We start from the raw sequence: 19,403 nt of genomic DNA on the forward strand, positions 1-19,403 counted from the left end.
AGGTATGCCCTCACCCTCACTTCCTTGCCCACAAACAAATTGTGAACGTAAAGTTTCCAAATAAGAGAGCTCTTTTGGTTCTGAAATTTATGTTATTTTAAAAAGATGTAAAGGTTCTAGTTTAGGGACGCCTGGGTGGCTCAGTTGGTTAAGCAGCTGCCTTCGGCTCAGGTCATGATCCCAGCGTCCTGGGATCAAGTCCCACATTGGGCTCCTTGCTCCGCAGGGAGCCTGCTTCTCCCTCTGACTCTGCCTTCCACTCTGTCTGCCTGTGCTCGCTCTCGCTCGCTCTCTCTCTGACAAATAAATAAATAAAATCTTTAAAAAAAAAAAAAAGGTTCTAGTTTATACATAAACCTTCAGAAAGATAAGAGAGATGATCAGATATTTTTCTACATACTGATTCTAAGCGGTAGGTTATCTTTATTTTTTAAAATTTTATTTTTTTTTAAGATTTTATATTTGTATTTGACACAGAGAGAAAAAAAACAAGCAGCAGGGAGGGGCAGAGGGAGAGGGAGATGCCAACTCCCGGCTGAGCAGGGAGCCTGATGCGGGGCTCAATCCCAGGACCCCAGGATCAGGACCTGAGTGAAAGGCAGCCGCTTCATGACTGAGCCACCCAGGCACCCTGTATGTTATCTAAAAAGACTCCTCTCTCCTTTTTTTTTTTTTTTTTTTTTTTTAAAGAGATTGTATTTATTTATTTGGGAGACAGAGAAAAGCGGTGGGGAGGGGCAGAGGGAGAGAGAGAGAGAGAGAGAGAGAGAGAGAAGCAGACTCCCTGCTGAGCAGAAGGCCCCATTGGGTGGGTGGGGCTTGATCCCAGGACCTCCAGGAGATCGTGACCTCCTGGAAAGGCAGAGGCTTAACCGACTGAGCCGCCTAGGTGCCCCCAAAAACCCCCCTCTTAAAAACTGAAATTATGTGTCTCTGAGCCTGACTCCCACTACATAGATTGGTTTCTTTAGCCTTTTAAAATCTACATGGACTCTCCTGGGAGCCCAGTTTGTTTTGTAAACACTTGCTGAGTGCTTGCCTTCAAGGTTGGATCCTAAATATTTCTGGTTCCTGGTGATCTATTTGTAAATTTAGGCAATTCACCAGTTACAAATGGTGGACACCCAGGCCTAGATTCCACTCCCCCACCCAAAAACAAACCTTCCTATTCTTGGTCCTCCCTTCTGATAAACTCTGTTCTCCTAGGATTACCTGCTTCAGAAGGAGGGCAGTTTATAAGGGAACTCACTGAAGAGCTCCTCCCTACCTCCCTAAAGGGAGGCCTCACGTCCCAAAGTAACTTCTTATTCAGCACATATTGGTTGCTTGGTTTTTGTTAAAGTCGACCAAATTGAAGCTTTATCTATGCTCTTCTTTTGAAAAACAAACAAACAAACAAACCCATACCTCTAAGAGTGTTAAATACATGAGTCATTTGCACAGTTTAAATATGTGGAAGGGTGGCCAAAAATGAGCTTTGGCTTTTTCAAAACTGTCCCGAAGACCAGTCCATGCCCAGAAATGGAGGAAGGGCTACATCCTCTTCTCCTTTGAAAAGTACTCTTAGTAGGTGCAGTGGAACTGTATTAATTAGGCCATCCTCTTTCTGTAAGGAAAGCACATTTCAAATTCTAGGTGTCTAACTTGCCAATTTGCAACTAAGAAGGCCCCAAAAGTTAGTGTGTATGTAGGAAAATACATGTGTGCTTCAGTACAGAAGAATGTATGTGTTCTTCAATACAGAAGTAACATAACTAATTCAGTTCTGATGACAAATCCAGGTTTACCATGGGGGAAGGTAGTACAAATGGTCAAGAGCTTGGATCCCAAAATTGGGGTAGTTTTGGCAGGGAGGATGGGGATAGGCATTGGCTAGGCAGTCAGCAGAGTCTGCCACTATCTTATTGGGCAGATCATTTGTCCTTTGTGAGCCTTGGCTTACCTATCTGTAAAGTGGGGAGATTATACCTATTCTTCCCAGGATGATTGTGAGATTAAAATTACTATTTTCATTGTTAGCAGTTTGCTCCCTCCTTCCATAAGGTTGTGTAGTCTTACTCACCGAGAGCCATTTTATTTAGTCTTCCTTTTCTTCTTGGGTTGCTGCTTTAGTTCAGACCTTCTCTTTGTGCCTATGTTCCTGAAGTGGACATTGTACTCTGTTACTTCCTGTTAACTCTTATCTTCGTCTCAATTTTTTCTAACCAGTTAATGAAAACTGTCTTCAACTTAGTGTCACCCAATATATTAATTTGCAAAATTAATAAACCACTTCTTCTCTTTATGAGCTTCTTACTTGAAAATCTCCTGTCATGCTTTCCCATACCCCACTCCCTCTAACTTCGGAATCTAGCCCACTCTCTAATTACTCTTGGGAGACCTTCTCCCTCCCTCCCTCCGAGTGCCTCTGTTCAATGATTATTCTTGGTCCTCTTGTCTTTGAGCCTTTTATTGGCTTATTTGTTTAGAAATAAGGACATTCCTTGAGGACAAGAACTATACTTCCTCTAGTGTTCTCTGTGTTCATGTATTCCACTCTTGGGAATCATTAAAATCTGAGGATTGAGATTTAGTATGCTAAATACCAGTTTTGATTTTTTTAAGTTTATTTATTATTTAAGTAATTCGTATGCCCAATGTGAGACTCGAACTCATGACCCCAAGATCCACAGTCACACGCTCTTCCAATTAGCCAAGTACCCCTAAAATACCAGGTTTTTTTTAAACATTTTTTTTAAAGATTTTATTATTTATTTGACAGAGATCACAAGTAGGCAGAGAGGCAGACAGAGAGAGAGAGGGGGTGGGGGGAGGAAGCAGGCTCCCTGCTGAGCAGAGAGCCCGATGCGGGGCTCGATCCCAGGACCCTGAGATCATGACCTGAGCCGAAGGCAGCAGCTTAACCCACTGAGCCACCCAGGTGCCCCTAAAATACCAGTTTTTAAAAGGCAGTTCTCCTTAGAATAAAAATGATGATTCTAATTTAAAATATTTTCCTGAGAAAATCTTAAAAGGAATCCTGCTCTTTTAGAACTTTGGCTTTCTTTGACTATCAGCAAAGAATATTTTTACAAAATAATCTGGCTGTCTACCACATTCATTGCACCACTTTGTAGGGTACACTGGTGAATCAGACAACCTCGATCCCTGCCGCAGTGGGACTTCAGGCGGGCCTTCAGTCTGAGAAGACAGAGCCACCAAGTAATCAGTATAGTGTCGTGAATGTTGTTCGTCTGACAACACAGATGTTGAGGGAACACATCTCCAGAGCTCTTGCTCTAGTCAAGGAGCCAGGGAACATTGCCTGAGAAGTGCTATGTAAGCAGAAACCCACAGTATGCGTAGAGTTAGCCAGATAAAGGAAGGGCAGATAAGTGTTTCAAACCAAGGAATAATGTATCTGAGACGTCCTTGGAGATCCTCAAGAATTTCTTAGGGTCACGTGAGTGTAGAATAGGAGGGGGAAGAACAGCAAGAATGAAACCAGAGGCAAGTCATAGCCTATAGAATAGTCACAATGGGTTGTTGACATCACTGACAGGTAAGTGCCACCAGACATAATGGGAGAAAGTAGACTGTTTATGGTAAGGGTGACAGAAAGTGCGAGAGAAAGTCCTTCAGATGGGCAGATAGTTCTGCTTCTCCCAGATAGACAGTACCAGTTGCCTGATTCTCTGGAAGAGATACCAGGCACCGGTGAGGATTTAATCCCGTGTTCCGAGCTCCCTTTGCCATTCTTATCTGGCTTTGCCACCCTGCTGAGTGCTGTGAGAGTCCACCTGCCTGCCCTCAGCAGGTGCGAGTAGCCGAGGCAAGACCTCCCTAACAGAGAGTGCTTCCCACAGATGAGGCTGGAAGGCCAGTTGCCCAGCAAGTCCGCTTCAGAACCTGCCTGAGGTTGCTTCCCGCAGCCTACGTTGTATACAGTGTGGACTTCAAAATGTACTTGCTATGGGGGCGCCTGGGTGGCTCAGTGGTTAAGCCTCTGCCTTCGACTCAGGTCATGATCTCGGGGACCTGGGATCGAGTCCCACGTTGCTCAGCGGAGAGCCTGCTTCCTCCTCTCTCTCTCTCTCTCTGCCTACTTGTGATCTCTGTCAAATAAATAAATACAATTTAAAAAAAAATGTACTTGCTATGTACAGATCTTTATGTTACAGCTGCGATAAAGCCTTGGTACTTGTCTTTTCAAGTCTTCAGGAAGGTTAATTTTGTGCTTTTGCTTTGTTTTGTAAAGATGAAAGTTTGCGTGTTCCGGTTTTATTTTTATTTATTCATTTATTTTTAAAGATCTTATTTATTTATTTGACACAGAAAGAGCACGAGCAGGGGGAGAAGCAGGTCTCCTGCTGAGTGGGGAACCTGATGTAGGGCTCAATCCCAGGACCATGGGATCATGACCTGAGCTGAAGGCGGACACTTACTGACTGAGCCACCCAGACACCCCTATGTGTTCCAGTTTTAATCTTACTCTGCGTATTTGCTCATTATTATTAGTTAAGAGGGTGATTTATATTTATATTAGGACTTGCCAAGATTTCTTTTTTTTTTTTTGAAGATTTTATTTATTTGGCAGACAGAGATCACAAGTAGGCAGAGAGAGAGGAGGCTCGATCGCGGGGCTCGATCCGAGGACCCTGAGATCATGACCTGAGCCAAAGGCATAGGCCTAACCCACTGAGCCACCCAGGTGCCCACCCCCCCCCTTTTTTTTTTTAATTTTTTATTTTTTATAAACATATATTTTTATCCCCAGGGGTACAGGTCTGTGAATCACCAGGTTTACACACTTCACAGCACTCACCAAAGCACATACCCTCCCCAATGTCCATAATCCCTAGGGAAGGAAGGGCATGTTTTCTTTGAACAAGAGGGAAGGAAAAAATAAAATAGGATATTTAGGGTCTAGAAAAGAAGGAAAGTGCAAGGAGCCTTGATCCTTTTTGTGAAGTTGGAAGGGAGATTATCTACTGAGATAAATTAAAATGAGAAGCTGGAGAAAGGCAAGTCTGAAACAGCTTCTGTGGGAGAAGGGGTGAGAGTATGCTAGCACTCTTTGAAAGGGATGAGCTAAAGGCCGGGTGTGGATGGCTCGTCCACCCAGAAAGTGGAGTACTCTCGGTATTTGAAGTCCTACTTAGCAGGAATCATGCCCTACGGTTTAAGATTCCCATGAGAGCTCTTTAAGGGGACAATCACAAATATAAAAACCATTGTACTTGAATGGAGCATAGACTGTCTTTTATTCTTTACAGACTATCTGTTTAGCTTTGCAACTGCTGCTACAAAAAAGATAACTGAATCAGTTGCTGAAACAGCACAGACAATAAAGAAATCAGTAGAAGAAGGAAAGATAGATGACATCATTGATAAGGTACATTTAAACATCTTTCAAAATTCATTAGCAGCTAATTATCCCTTTTTATGAACTTTATTAACCCAAGTAGGATATCATATTCTGATAAAAATATTAATTGTTTTGAGATTCTTGGGTATAAGAAGTAACTATGATTTAAATAACCTCGATTTTAATTTTAATATATTCTAAAATACACTGGTAATCTTGGGTAACACTAAACTTTTTATATTGTGAGTTTAATTTTAAACTGTAACTGTTTCCATATATTTATGTCTTTGCATCATTCATCTAGGTGTTTAAAGTCCTAACCCATTAGAAATTCACTTTTAAGACTTGAAGTAAGTTTGTTCATTTCCTGCAGTGGTAGAATGCAGGCGCAGGGAATTTCATTTATGTTGGTAATTATTTGAGCTAAGGAGGTCATCAGTTAAACTTTAGCTAGCTTGTTATTGTAGTATTTGTTAGAATGAGATTAGACTTGGCTTTTATTGTTTTTTTGGACTAAAGCAAAAATTCAGTTTTTAACTCAGTTTATCTTTGCATTTGAAAAGGTAATCTATCATAAAAAGAGTTATATACTTAAAATTCAGAAATGTTGAATTTCTGTTTGTTGGGGAAAGGGTAAGTACTACTTTTTTAAACCATTTTATTTGAAGAAAATTAATAAACTATCTCCCTGACTTTCCAAATCTTAAATGTAATTCTTACCTAATAATAAAGTTCTCAAAGTAACTTGCCTCTTTATATATTTTTTAACAGACAATTATAGGAGATTTTCAGAAGGAACAGAAAAAATTTGTTGAGGAACAGCATACCAAAAAGTCAGGTATGATACTGGTTTTTTGTACACAAGATACTTAACCTGCCAGCACTTACTAGTGTACCAGACACCACACTAAAGGCTCTGACAATACAAAAATGTGTAAGTAACAGCCCCATCCTTCAGGCAACAGAAAGACTAGTTGGGGGAGACAAGCTCATAAACCTTTGGGCATTAAAGGAAGGAAGGATATTGTTCCCTGTTCCTGGGATGGAGGGTGAGACCAGCAGGTGATGGCTCGTCTTGGGGAGCTGGCTCTGAAGGAGAGTGAGCTTTCATTTCTCGGTTTAGAACATGTCCAGCACAGTATGTGATGTACACATAATAGGCACTTAGCAAAAGTTGGCTCTCTTCCCATTCTTTTCGGGAGGAAAAAATGAAAGAGCTTTCCAGCAGAGTGACAGAGGGCTAGGAAAAGTCACATGGTGTTGTGGGAAGTTACTCAGTACATTTCTTTCTTTCTTTTTTTTTTATAAAGAGATTTTATTTATTTATTTGAGAGGGGGAGAGGGAGAGGGACAAGCAGACACACACACACACACCCCCCGCTGAGCAGGGAGCCTAAAGCGGGAATCGATCCCGGGACCCTGAGATCAGGACCTGAGCCGAAGTCAGCCACTTAACCAACTGAGCCACCCAGGCGCCCCTCAATACATTTTTTTACTGACAAGTGCTCGTTTAAATGTTTGATAGTTATTGGGTCTCAGAATGTCTACTTCTGCTGTTCGGATATCACTCAAACACAAAACTGGCCTCATGTCTTTGAATTTGACAAAGGGGTAAAATAATTCGATCAGTTTGTACAGTGCTACAAATTCAGAAAGAGCTACTTAGTCATGTGGTGAATCAGGCATGGTCATGCCTAGGTAAACTCAAAGTGTAAAGCAGATCTTTGGGACAAATAATCTGTACAAATTAGCATACCTTCGTGATTTGTGGGAAGCAGTGCAAGTGATCCTGGCTTAGAGACTTGGCATAGGAACTGGTTAGAGCCTCTGAGATAGGAACTTTGAGGGAGTAGGGTGAAGATTGGAGGCACTTTCAGTTTTGAGGAGCCCATTAGAGCCCAGGTGAGAGGATCATGTACAGAGGCAGGGAAGGGAATGCAGTGGCATATCAGGAAAATGCCCTTGCTCAGTTGCACTAGTCAAATTTCAAGGGCCCAACAGCCACATGGGACCTAGTGGCTTCTCTGTTGGACTGTGCAAACCTAGAACATTTCCATCACTGCAGAAAGTTCTTTCGGCTAGCATTGCTCTAAATTAACTGAATGGGTTCCAGCAGTGGCAGTTGATTCCTGTTTGAAGCATGGAGAATTCCATCTACCAGTAGAGATTGTTAGTCATGTAAAAACCAGGAGAATGTGACCTCAGTGAAAAGTGTGTCAAGCATGAAGACAGCTGAGCAGAGACCTAGTGTTGAGGGGAAGGAAAGGAGGAACAGGAGAAATTAACAGTTCCTGAGTACCTGCTACGTGGGGGGTACTTTATATACAATACCTTTTTTTTTTTTAAAGATTTTATTTATTTATTTGTCAGAGACAGAGGGAGAGAGAGCGAGTGAGCACAGGCAGACAGAGAGGCAGGCAGAGGCAGAGGGAGAAGCAGGCTCCCTGCCGAGCAAGGAGCCCGATGCGAGACTCGATCCCAGGACCCCGGGATCATGACCCGAGCCGAAGGTAGCTGCCCAACCAACTGAGCCACCCAGGCGTCCCTATACAATACCTTCTTTAGTAAAAGGAAGGATTAGCAAGGTTAAGTAATTTACTGAAGGTTACTCAGCTGATAAGTGATGAAACAAATCTGCCATTTTTTTTAAGATTTTATTTTTATTTATTTAATTGACACAGAGAGAGAGAGAGAGATCACAAGTAGGCCAGAGAGGCAGGCAGAGATTGTGGGGGAAGCAGGCTCCCCGGTGAGCAGAGATTTCCCCATGGGGGCGCTCAATCCCAGGACCCCGAGATCATGACCCGAGCCGAAGGCAGAGGCTTAACCCACTTAGCCACCCAGGCGCCCCTCCCTCTTCCTTTTTAAAATAAACCATTCCTCAGTTGGACTTTGAAATTTCCTCACTGTTAGATTTAGATTATGCATTCTCAGCCAGAATACTACGTAGATGATATTGTGTCCCCCTCAGCATATCACCTCCGGAGGCCTACAGCGGTCCTCTCTTTCTCATTGGTCATGATGACTTGGGTCACCTGGTCAAGGTGTTGCCCAATTTCTCTGTATAATTTAAGTAATTTTTTTTTTACCGAATGCATACATGCTTTAGTCATATATCACATCTGGGAATTATAATGAATGTTCATGTTTGGAACTTGTTAGTAAATTGCTAAAATGATGATGTGGAAACTCTCATTCTTTCAAACCACAGATTGCATTGTAACCCTCGTAAACTGTTTTTCTCTTTCCTTTGTTATTGAAAACCTTTAGAAGCAGCAGTGCCCCCATGGGTTGATAGTAATGATGAAGAAACAATTCAACAACAAATCCTGGCCTTATCAGCTGTAAGTATCTATGATTCCCTGTATAGAAATACTTTTTTCCTATCATGATTTTATCCTTAGAATGTTTTTCTTCTATACAATTTTTAAAATGTTTTGAGCTGTTAGGACTGTACACATCAACTTTCACAGTTTTCCCCTCCTAAGTCTCCCCCGCCACCCCCAGTTTTAACCTGCTTCTCCTTAAGTTTTTTTTCTTAACGGTAAAGTATAATCTATTACACAAAATAGTTCTTTCAGTCTTAGGATTTATTATTCTTTCAGTCTTAGGATTATTTTCTGTTATTAAGAGAATCTTTGAGATACACTATCATATAAAGTTTCTAGGTAGCATTCTAGTTCATCTGAATGAAAAGATTATACTCTAAATTTTCTCTTTAACTGTTAAATATATTTGAAACTGAAGTTGAAAAAAAAATATTTGCTGGCCCACAAAAATTTCTCTTGAGACTTCAGAGGGAACACAGTGATACCAGTTAACAATTGTACAGCACCTGACAGTTTCAGAAAGAACTTTCTTTCGCATTATCTGCTTTGAGCTTTACTGCACGTCTGTGAGGTAGATAGGGGCTTTTATCGCCATGTACAGGCGTGAGGATGTGACTCCCAAATGTGACCCTCACTACTTAACATGTGTCTCCACTAGGCTGTGCGTTCTTAGCAGGCAAAAGCTGACTTTGATCTCTGTTCTCAGCACCCAGCAGCCTGCCTGGCATAGGACTCAGCAAATGGGGCTTTTTCCATATCATTGATTTTCAGGCTTTGTTTTTAATCCACTCTCTTTCTTTTTTAGCCAATGTCATAAATGGACCTTTAGTCTAGGAAACAGACAAAGAACTGGTCTTTACTTCCCGTCCATCATTGCCCTCCCCCAGGACATTTTAAGGTTTTTTTCTTTCCATTAGTAAAACTCACAAAGGCCTGAGCATCCATTATGAGTTCAGTGTGAACCCCATGTATTTTGTTTACTGTATTATGGCCAGACTTGATGCTGACCTCACATGATGCTTTTCTCCAGAAGCAAATTGGGACAGTGAGGCTGTCATTTGAGGGTAAACATCAGATACTCACCAGTCAATCCCCATAGCTCCTCTGTCCCCCAGACCTATTCTGTCCTGCTCTTCTCCTCCGTCGCAAAATAAGATTCCGGCTATCCACCAGTTTTCTCTGGCCGCCAGCCTCGGCGTCTGCCTGCACTCATACCTCCCCGCAGCCGCCCTGCTGCCCAGCCCAGGGCTCGCCCACACCCTGACAGTACTACGTTCAAAATGTACCGCTGCTCCACTCCACTGCCACCACCGTGGTCCTGATGCTATCGTCTCCTGTCCCCAGCATCCCAGCTGCTGTCCCATCTTTGTCCCTTTCCCTACAAGCCCACATCAGCAGTCACAGGGGTCCATTTATGGTATAAATCCCTCGTGTCCCTCTCCTGCCTAGAGACTTCTGATGGCATCTCATCTCCTGTAGGCTAAGATCTGAACTCCCTCCACTGGCTTCTAAGCCCTTGGCTTTCCGCACCTCTCCTCCCTTGTGCCCCACTGCTCTGCCTCCCAGCACTCCAGCCACTGTTTCTTTCTGGTGTACAAGCAAACCGAGCTTTGTCCTGCTTTAGTGCCTTGGGATTGCCGTCCCCTCTTCCTGGAACCCCACCCTACACCATTCCGTACGGTCTCGTCTCAGACGTCACCTCCTCCCTTGCCATCCTTTCAGCCCTCCACCAGTTACCCCTTCTTGTAGCCTTAGCAGTCTGAGCCTTTGTCTGTCTCATGCCACACACCCCCTACCCCCGACAACTGGAATAGGAACACCGTGACGGCAGGGACTCCATCTGTGCTGGGCCCTGCTGAGCAGGTGACACAGTGCCTGGAGCACAGCAGGTGCCAGATGGGCATCGGCGGAATGGGTGAGGCACACACACGCCTACAAGAGAGCACCCCCGATTTTAGCAGGGCGCAGAGGCTTTGAACGATCTTCAGTACATCCTTTATAGTGGCTGCTGAATTTGGTAAGGGGTAGACTAAATTGCTGTAATCGAGAAGTCCAAAAATATGGAAGGTTGGAGAAGCTGTGACTTTGTCTCCCTCCCTCTTTCTCCGTCACGTAAGAGTCCAGAGATAGATGGTCCACGTAGGGGTGCTTTGCCTCCAAAGTCATCTACAGACCTGTGTTTCCTGTCTGAATCCTTTCCTGTGCCAGCCTCTATGGTGTTGTCTGCCTTCTGTATGGGGAAGGCAGCTCCCGTGACCGTGGGTGCATTGTAGCCTATGGGATTTGGGAAAGAGGTGGGTGGGCATGCCAGACTGTTTGAAAGATGAGACTCAGAAACTGTACCTCTCACTCAGACCTACGTCCCTTTGGCAGCCTAGATGCATGGTCGCTCCTAGATGCCCGGGAGCCTGGGAAATCCGGTCTCCGGCTGGGTGGCCACATGCCCAGCTGGAGCTCAAGAGTTGCGATCCTAAAAGGAAGGAAGGAAGGCAGGCATACTGGGACATAATTAGCAATCTCTGCCAGAGTCGCCTCACATTCTCTGACTTGCTGAGCACTCGTAGGGACATTTAAGACAATACAGCAGAGTAACCCTTTAAGCTACTTATGTTGGGGCAACCCTTAGGGCATAATGCTATCATTAGGTAGTTGTGAGAGCTCAGTTCAGCAAACTGTTTTTAGAACCTCCTCTGGGCCAGCCTTGCCCTAGGACTGGAGGTAGATCAGATGTGCCCTCCAAGAGCCTTAAGGGCTTACTGGACAGCTGCCGGATGAGGACACCAAGCGTCACTCCCTGGGAGGAGCTCTGTCACACAGGATGGTAGCGAAGCACCGAGGGGAGGGGAGGGGCAGCTCGCTGGTTTTGGAGAGGGGAGGGCATGATCTCGGGGAAGCTTCCCAGAACTGATGACATTGGAGCTGGTACTGAGTCTTGGGAGGAGAGTGTGTGGATATTTGGGGGATGCAGGGCGGGGCTGGAGGTTCCGACAGGGAGTGTTGTGAGCGCGTGGGGATGACTGGACGGCAGGCTGCGGATGTGGGAAGCCAGGTCTTGAAGACCTTTTTATACCTTTCTCATAAGCTTGGGTTTCATCTTAAAGGCAACAGAGGAGTCATTGAAGGATTTTAGTAGTAGGTAAAACGCATGTTTTTCTTGGGCAGGGTAGAAAGTGGGTTGCCCTGGGTGAGGAAAATGGGGCCGGAGACAGCTGTCCCTTCGGCGGCTGCTGTAGAGATCCGGGTGAACCGTGATGGGGCCGCTTCAGGCTTGGCAGTTTTTAGCCTGGAAAGTCAAATAACTAAAATCCATTTAGGTTCAGATTTATTCTTGCTTTATTAATATAGGAATTCTCAAAAACCAAAAATACTATTAAAATCTAACACGGGCAAGATGAGATGAAACTGACCGGTGCTGTTAGTAACCAGTTCCTAAGATTTAAGCAGCCAGTTTTCTGAGATTATTCTGCACTGAAACAAACGTATTCATATGATTTTAAACTCTAATTTCAAACTGACTGCACGACTGAATTTCCTGGCCTCCCATAAGGCTCTCTTCAGTTGAGACTGTTAAATATGTGACAGGATCTGCCGTTCTCCACTCTCTCAACAGACAAGTTAATGACACTTCAGTGGACGTTGTGGCTGGAATCTTGAGGAGAACTCAGTATCTGTCAAATCAGGGACGCATTGTTTCATATTAATTGCATACTGTGGTTTCCCCCATGTTTTTCCCCCTTTCCTTAAAGGACAAGAGGAATTTCCTTCGTGACCCTCCAGCTGGAGTGCAGTTTCATTTTGACTTTGACCAGATGTATCCCGTTGCCCTGGTCATGCTTCAAGAGGACGAGCTGTTGAGCAGGATGAGATTCGCCCTTGTTCCTAAACTGTAAGCAGTGTGTTCCCGAGCCAGAGTGGGGCTGTGTGCACTGTCAGGGGAAAGTTGTGGAATGGTTTCCTGCTCTCTCTCCATGAGAACAGACTCTGCTGCCCTTCAGCTCGCTTGCTCATGCTCTGCAGTGTCTGTCTCTCTCCATCTCTCTCTCTCTCTCTCTCTCACACACACACACACACACACACACACCCATATAATCAAAACTGAGAGTAGACCTGATAGGAAACTTCAGGTGTAGATAAGATGTGCTCTTTTATCCCCAGCCCCAGAAAGAAGCTAGAACAGTTTCTACAGAAACAACCAAAGTGCCCATGTCTTCTAAATAGAATTAAGGTCTCCAAGGCCCATCAGGACCTGGCCCACTGCCTTTTTCCATTCAGGCTCTGTTCTCTGGCAACAATGTTCTTGTTCTCTTTCCCACCCGAGGTTTTTCCTCTTCCCAACGGCCTCCTTCTCCTCCGAAAGTCCCTACTTGTCCTTTGAGCTCCAGTGCAAGCATACTGTCTCTTCAGGGATACAACCCTGACAGGTATCAGCAACCCCTCCCCCCCACAAAGGGTCACCTTCCCTTCCCCTCTGCCACCTAGGGCTCTTACCTTTTTTAAATTCCAGTTCCCTGTTTTGAATCTGCTGCACTTTCAGTCTGTAGTCTTTATTAATCTGTGAGTGTTTCTTTTTTATAGCATTCTATTTTTATTTTAATTTTTAAAAATATTTATTATTTATTTATTTAGAGAGTACAAGTGGGGGCAGGGCGGAGTGAGTGGAGGAGAGAGAGACTCCCAAGTGTACTCCTTGCTGAGCAGGGAGCCTTACATGGGGCTCGGTCCTATGACCCTGAGATCACAACCCAAGCCAAAGTCAAAGCTCAGCTGCTCACCTGACTGAGCCACCCAGGAGCCCCAGCTCTCAGATGGGTGCAGTATCTTCATGTCCTTTGAGAATGTGAAATAGAGTTTTCTTGAAATACTCTTTGGTCTCAATGCTTTTCTCTGTGTCTGTCTTGGGCTCTGTCTTTCATGTTGCAGGTTTTCCTCAAGCTTCCTTATCTGAAGGCGCCTCGCTGAGGGAGCGCTGGGAGCTGTGTGTTCCCGCCGGCCTTGTGCGCGGGGTGGCTCGTAGCTGAGGGCTGGGTGGCTTCCCCGAGAGGACTCCACCTCCTGCCTGATCCCTCTGAGCTGTGCCAGCTGTCTGAGTGTGGAGCGGCTTGGCTCACAGTTCCCGGTCACTCTCTGCTGCGTGGGAACACAGTCCCTGGCTGGAAGGGGCAGCACGGGAGTCACAGCCAGCTGGCCGCTCCTGTGGGGCCTTGCCACCATTCCCCCGCTCTTGAGCGCAGCCGGCACCAGCCTTCAGAGGTGCCTGGTGCCTCCTGTTCCCCGGGGCCTTTCTGAGCAGACGCCTGGTGGACAGGCCCCTTCTCGCCGCCGTCCCTCCTGCGTGCAGTCGCTGCCGCGCTCACTGGTCTGCGGAGTGCATTACTCTTTGCCCTTCACCTTTCCAGCTTCCATTGTGGTCTTCTCGCTAGTTCTCTTGGTCATGTGGAGTTTGTCTGCTTAATGCCTTTTCTATTATTTTAGAAGTGTTTTCAGAGGGAGCACAAGTAAATGCATGTTCATTGTGCTATGTTCAGCTGGCCAGACAGGGTTTCGGCCTTTTTTGTTTTGTTTCGTTTTTAAGATTTTATTTGTCAGAGAGAGAAAGAGAGCGCGCACAAACAGGGAGAGCAGCAGGGCGAGGGAGGAGCAGGCTCCCCAGGGAGCAGAGAGCCCGCTGCGGGACTCGATCTGCGGACTCCGGGATCATGACCTGAGCCGAAGGCAGACCCTCAACCAACTGAGCCACCCAGGCGCCCCCCAAACAGGGGTTTTAACAAATATGTGCTAGCTCTTTGGTTCCCGTGGAAGGAAAGGTCGTCTCTGTGTGAGAGAAGAGCAAGGGTTCTTGCCGACTTGGAATAGCGCTCGTATCGAACCTTTTACTTACATTTACTTTGTAGTGAAACTTCATAATTATCAACATGTTCGTGGTGAATTTTTATGGCCTTCCCCTCCCCTCCTAAAAAGAAGAGTATGGAGGTGCCTGGGGGGTTCATTTGGTTAAGTGACTGCCTTCGGCTCAGGTCGTGATCCTGGAGTCCCAGAATCGAGTCCCACATCGGGCTCCCTACTTGACAGGGAGTCTGCTTCTCCCACTGACCTCTCTCTCACTCTCTCTCTCTCAAATAAATAAATAAAATCTTAAAAAAAAAAGAAGAAAAGTATGTGTTATATGGCTAAAATCTCATTACAAATCTAATTCTTAGATTGTGTCTAAAGTAGCTTTTTTTTTTTTTAAAGATTTTATTTATTTGACAGAGATCACAAGTAGGCAGAGAGGCAGGCAGAGAGAGAGGAAGGGAAGCAGGCTCCCTGCTGAGCAGAGAGCCCGATGTGGGGCTCGATCCCAGGACCCTGAGATCATGACCTGAGCCGAAGGCAGAAGCTTTAGCCCACTGAGCCACCCAGGCGCCCCACAAGTAGCTATTTTGGGGGCACCTGCCTGCCATCACTCTTGATCTCGGAGTCATGAGTTCGAGCCCCACATTGGGTATAGAGATTACTTTAAAATAAATAAATAGGGGCACCTGGGTGGCTCAGTGGGTTAAGCCTCTGCCTTTGGCTCAGGTCATGATCTCAGGGTGCTGGGATTGAGCCCCACATTGGGTTCTCTGCTCAGCAGGGAGCCTGCTTCCCCCTCCCCGACCTGCCTCTCTGCCTACTTGTGATCTTTCTCTCTCTGTCAAATAAATAAAATATTTTTAAAAAATAAAAATAGATAAATAAAGTAGCTATTTTTAGTGAAGGACATCAAAAAAATCATCTGATCTATTTTTTACTGTTATGCTCACAAAACCCTGAGAACTGGCTTTTGAACAGTTTTTGTATATATGTCTGTTGGACACTCTTTCATATCAGAATTTGAGGTTATACCTATTCTGAATAACTGCTTCCTTTTGAGAGAAGAAGCAAAACTCTGGGGTTCAGGTGGGCGTTGCATCTACAGGCTCCATTAACTTGAAGACCATATGAATCACCGTGGGCCACATGGCAGATTCCCTGCCAGTGCTCTCGGGACTGTCCAGGGGCCCAGGCGCTCTGGGGCATGTGGCCCAGTGTACTCGTGGCAGGCACGTAGCTAGCTCTGATTCCATAGGTTTGCTTGTTGAGAATTCTGGACTGCCTTTTACTGCTGAGAGTAATTTTTAGAGTTTTTAAGATTTGGAGAATTGGTGTTTGGCAAACAATATTTCTAGTTTGTTGCTGGTCAGGTAAATTGTCTACTGAGTAATATAATTCCAATTTCCTGTTAATTCTGCTAGGGATGATTTTAGAAATTAGGGTTATCATTTTTTATAAATCTTTATCTGTTAGAAATGCTTACTGAAGTATTTGTGGATGAAAGGATGTGTAATAGCTGGCATTGTCTTAAAAATATTCCATCCTACACCCAGAGAAAGGTAGGTGTGGAGAGGGGCATAGGTAAAACACGATTGGCAAAATAAACTGGTAGTTGTCAGCTAGGTCACGGGTACATGGGGCTTCTTTGTTGTAGTTGCTCCACTTTTGTTTTCGTTGAAACTTCCAGAACAAAACAAATGAGCCATCATCACACACAAATCTAGGGCTTCTGGACTTTTCCTTCCTGGCACGCAGAAGTGCAACTTTGATCATTTGAAACAGTTTTTGTAAACAGAAGCCGTCATGAGCCAGGAACAATTTAGAAAATAAATCAAAAAAAAAGAAAAAAGAAATCAAAACAAACACTTGCTCTATGTTTCAAAATACCTTCCAGTGCACTGACACTTGCCGGCGAAGCCAGTTCTGGCATGAGCCAGGGCTCTTGCATCAGAAACAGCCTCTGAGGCCTTCCCTTGGCCGACAGTAGAGAAATCCCAAGCCCTTTCCAGCCTCGGACTGACCTATGCCCACTGTCTGGGAAGAGGCTGTTTAGAGTATTCTAATGCCTTCAAAGAGTCCATGAAAACATAAGTGGTAAGATAGACATTTGGGAGTGGCATGGTTTTCTTTGTCATAGGGCTCCTCACAATCTTTTTTTCCTTTTTTAATATTTTATTTATTAGAGAGAGAGCATGCACGAGCAGGGGAGAGGGGCTGAGGAAGAGGAAGAAGCAGATTCCCCTCTGAGCCAAGAGCCCAGTGACCTCGATCTCAGGACTCTGGAATTATGACCTGAGCCAAAGGCAGATGCTTAGCTGACTGCGACACCCAGGCGCCCCGCTCAGAATCTTTATATGTCATTCGCATTGTGACTCTGTCCAGAGTGTAACAGAGTATTTCTCTAATGTGCCTCGGTGAGCACATCCTCTCACATCAAGAGGGAGAGGTTCTGGGAAAGGAAACAGTCCAGATGTTTGTCTCTATTAAGAGAGCAGACGTTGCCCACGATCTGCTGTAGATTGGTGGTACACCTTTTTCATTTTGGATATTTCATAAAGCTCAGAATTAAGTGACTTTGAAGACATTCAGGCAGCTCACTACCTCATGGGAAGCTAAGCTCACTTCTGTCTAACTGTGACGTTAACAGTCTAAGATTCTTGAACTTATCCAAGTAAAGAGCCCCAGTTCCCCCCCTCCCCCCGCCGCCACCCCGGGTATCTTCATCTCTGTGCCCCCTCACGATCCAGGTGCTTAACCTCCAAAAGTGGGTTCTCTGAAGTGAATATAAAGTGTTGTCTAATTGCAGAAGAGCACGCTATAGGTCGTTTTTGTGTTGCTTTTTAAAGACTTCTTTATTTTACTTACTGAATCCTCGAGCAGACTCCCTGCTGAACAAGGAACCCGACGCAGGGCTTGATCCCATGACCCTGAGATCATGACTGGAGCTGAAACCAAAAGTCAGCCACTTAACCAACTGAGCCACCCAGGTGCTCCTTGTGTTGCTTTTTAAAATGCTGCCTAAGATTTTGTTCGCTTTTCTGCAGGCCGCAGCGTACTCTTGTTTGCTCAGGTGAACTTGTGACTGACTGTAACACCTCACGAACTGCTGTTAAGCCAGGCCTCCTTCCTGCTGAACTATGTCCAAGAGATGTTAAAAGAAAAAGAGGGTTGTGAGACCACATGAGTTTGGAAAATGCTACTTTCCATTTACTTGGCATAGTAAGAACTTACCAAGTAAGAGGTTATTATTCCTGTGACCACTCGTGTTGGCAGATAACCTGGTTTATTTGTCCCTGAATCACCCGGATAGGGCCTGATGCATGTGGCACTCGATAAATATTGGTAGAATTAATGAAAGAAAAGATGGGGTGCATCTAGCAGCATGTCTTGTTACCTAGCCTAGCCCATGTAGATAACCTTGTATTTTGCCTTTGTCGCGTAAAAAAGCCAGTCTTTCTTGGGACACTTGGGTGGCTTAGTTGGTTAAGCGTCTCTCTTAATTTTGGCCCAGGTCATGATCTCAGGGTTGTGAGATTTAACTCCACGCTGGGCTCCACAGTGGGTATAAAATAAAGCCTGCTTAAGATTCCCTCCCTCACTGCCTCTCTTAAAAAAGAAAAAAAAGAAAAAAAAAAAAAAACTAGCCTCTGTCACTTAAAAAGCTAATCTCCTGGCCCACCTTCACCATTCACAGATATGACAACTGTGTGTTCTCCTGACTTACCTAAGGCAAGTCCTGTCTTTATCCATAAGCCCACATCCTGGAATTTTCTCTTAGTTCTCATTGATTTTCTTCTACTCCTTCAAAATCGTTCTCAGTCATGCTTTCTTCCTTAGGTTTCTCCCCATTCTAAGACCTTGCATCCCTTCAAGTAAACCAGGGGGTAGAGAGGCATTCTGCTACCCTTTTGTCACTTCTACTAGCAAGATGTCTTGGGAGCACAAAAATGAGTGATTCCTCCAGGCAAAAAAAAAAAAAAAGCCCCACACATAATCCAAAGGTCACCAAAACCATTGCTAGTTATGATAGAGGTGAACATTTTATGTTTTTTGTTGAGTTTTTTTTTGCCTTCCACCCTTAAGATTTTATTTGATTGCTCTGAGGTAAGCATAGTCATCAATGTTGCTTTTTATTTTTAAATCTTCATATAGAAAAGTTGGAGACATAGCATAAAAACTTTTTTTTTTTTTCCACTCAATTTGAGCCCTGATGTTCCTGCAAACAAGGCTTTTCCAGCATAACCATCCAGATCAGGAAACAGTCACATATGTTTTAATGCCATCTGATTCTCAGACCCCATTCATGTTTTTTTTTTTTTTTTTAAGATTTTTTTTTATATATATTTATTTGACAGACAGAGATCACAACTAGGCAGAGAGGCAGGCAGAGAGAGACGGAGGAGGAAGCAGACTCTCCACTGAGCAGAGAGCCCGACTCAGGGCTCGATCCCAGGACCATGAGATCATGACCTGAGCTGAAGGCAGAGGCGTTAACTCACTGAGCCACCCAGGCGCACCCCCATTCATGTTTTATCATTTGTCCCAATGTCCTCTTGAGTAAGAGGATCCTGTACAGACTCAAGTGTTGCATTTAGCTTTCGTGTCTCTTAGTCTCCTTCGGTCTGTTGCATCCTGTCAGCTGGTGCACACTGCCATTTTGTCCTGTTACTGTCCACACTTTGGTCACTGCGCTTGATGAAGGCGGTTTCTGCCAGACTTCTTGACTATAAAGTTACTTCTTCCCTCTTTGAAATGAGTATTTTCTGGAGAGGTACTTTGAACTCTAAAAATACTGCATTCCTCATCAGACTTTGAATGTATTCATGTATTTATTTGTGTCTATATTGACTCATGGTTCTGTTTTATGCAATGGTTATAATCCGTTGCTGTCATTA

General features: G+C 44.6%; 1 protein-coding gene across 3 annotated transcripts in view; it reads left to right on the forward strand.

The window, feature by feature from the left end:
• Positions 1 to 19,403, forward strand: part of SYAP1 (synapse associated protein 1) — a 30,626-nt gene that overhangs the window by 2,734 nt on the left and 8,489 nt on the right. Inside the window, exons 2-5 of one of the 3 annotated variants that reach the window (XM_032330137.1) lie at positions 5,256 to 5,374; positions 6,119 to 6,185; positions 8,618 to 8,691; positions 12,423 to 12,562. In XM_032330137.1, coding sequence (XP_032186028.1) covers positions 5,256 to 5,374; positions 6,119 to 6,185; positions 8,618 to 8,691; positions 12,423 to 12,562 — 400 coding nt within the window. The remainder of the gene's footprint in view (positions 1 to 5,255; positions 5,375 to 6,118; positions 6,186 to 8,617; positions 8,692 to 12,422; positions 12,563 to 19,403) is intronic. The other 2 variants (XM_032330139.1, XM_032330138.1) reach the window with 2 other exon arrangements.

The sequence above is a fragment of the Mustela erminea genome, chromosome X (genome assembly GCF_009829155.1).
Source record: "Mustela erminea isolate mMusErm1 chromosome X, mMusErm1.Pri, whole genome shotgun sequence".
NCBI classification, from domain to species: Eukaryota; Metazoa; Chordata; class Mammalia; order Carnivora; family Mustelidae; genus Mustela; species Mustela erminea.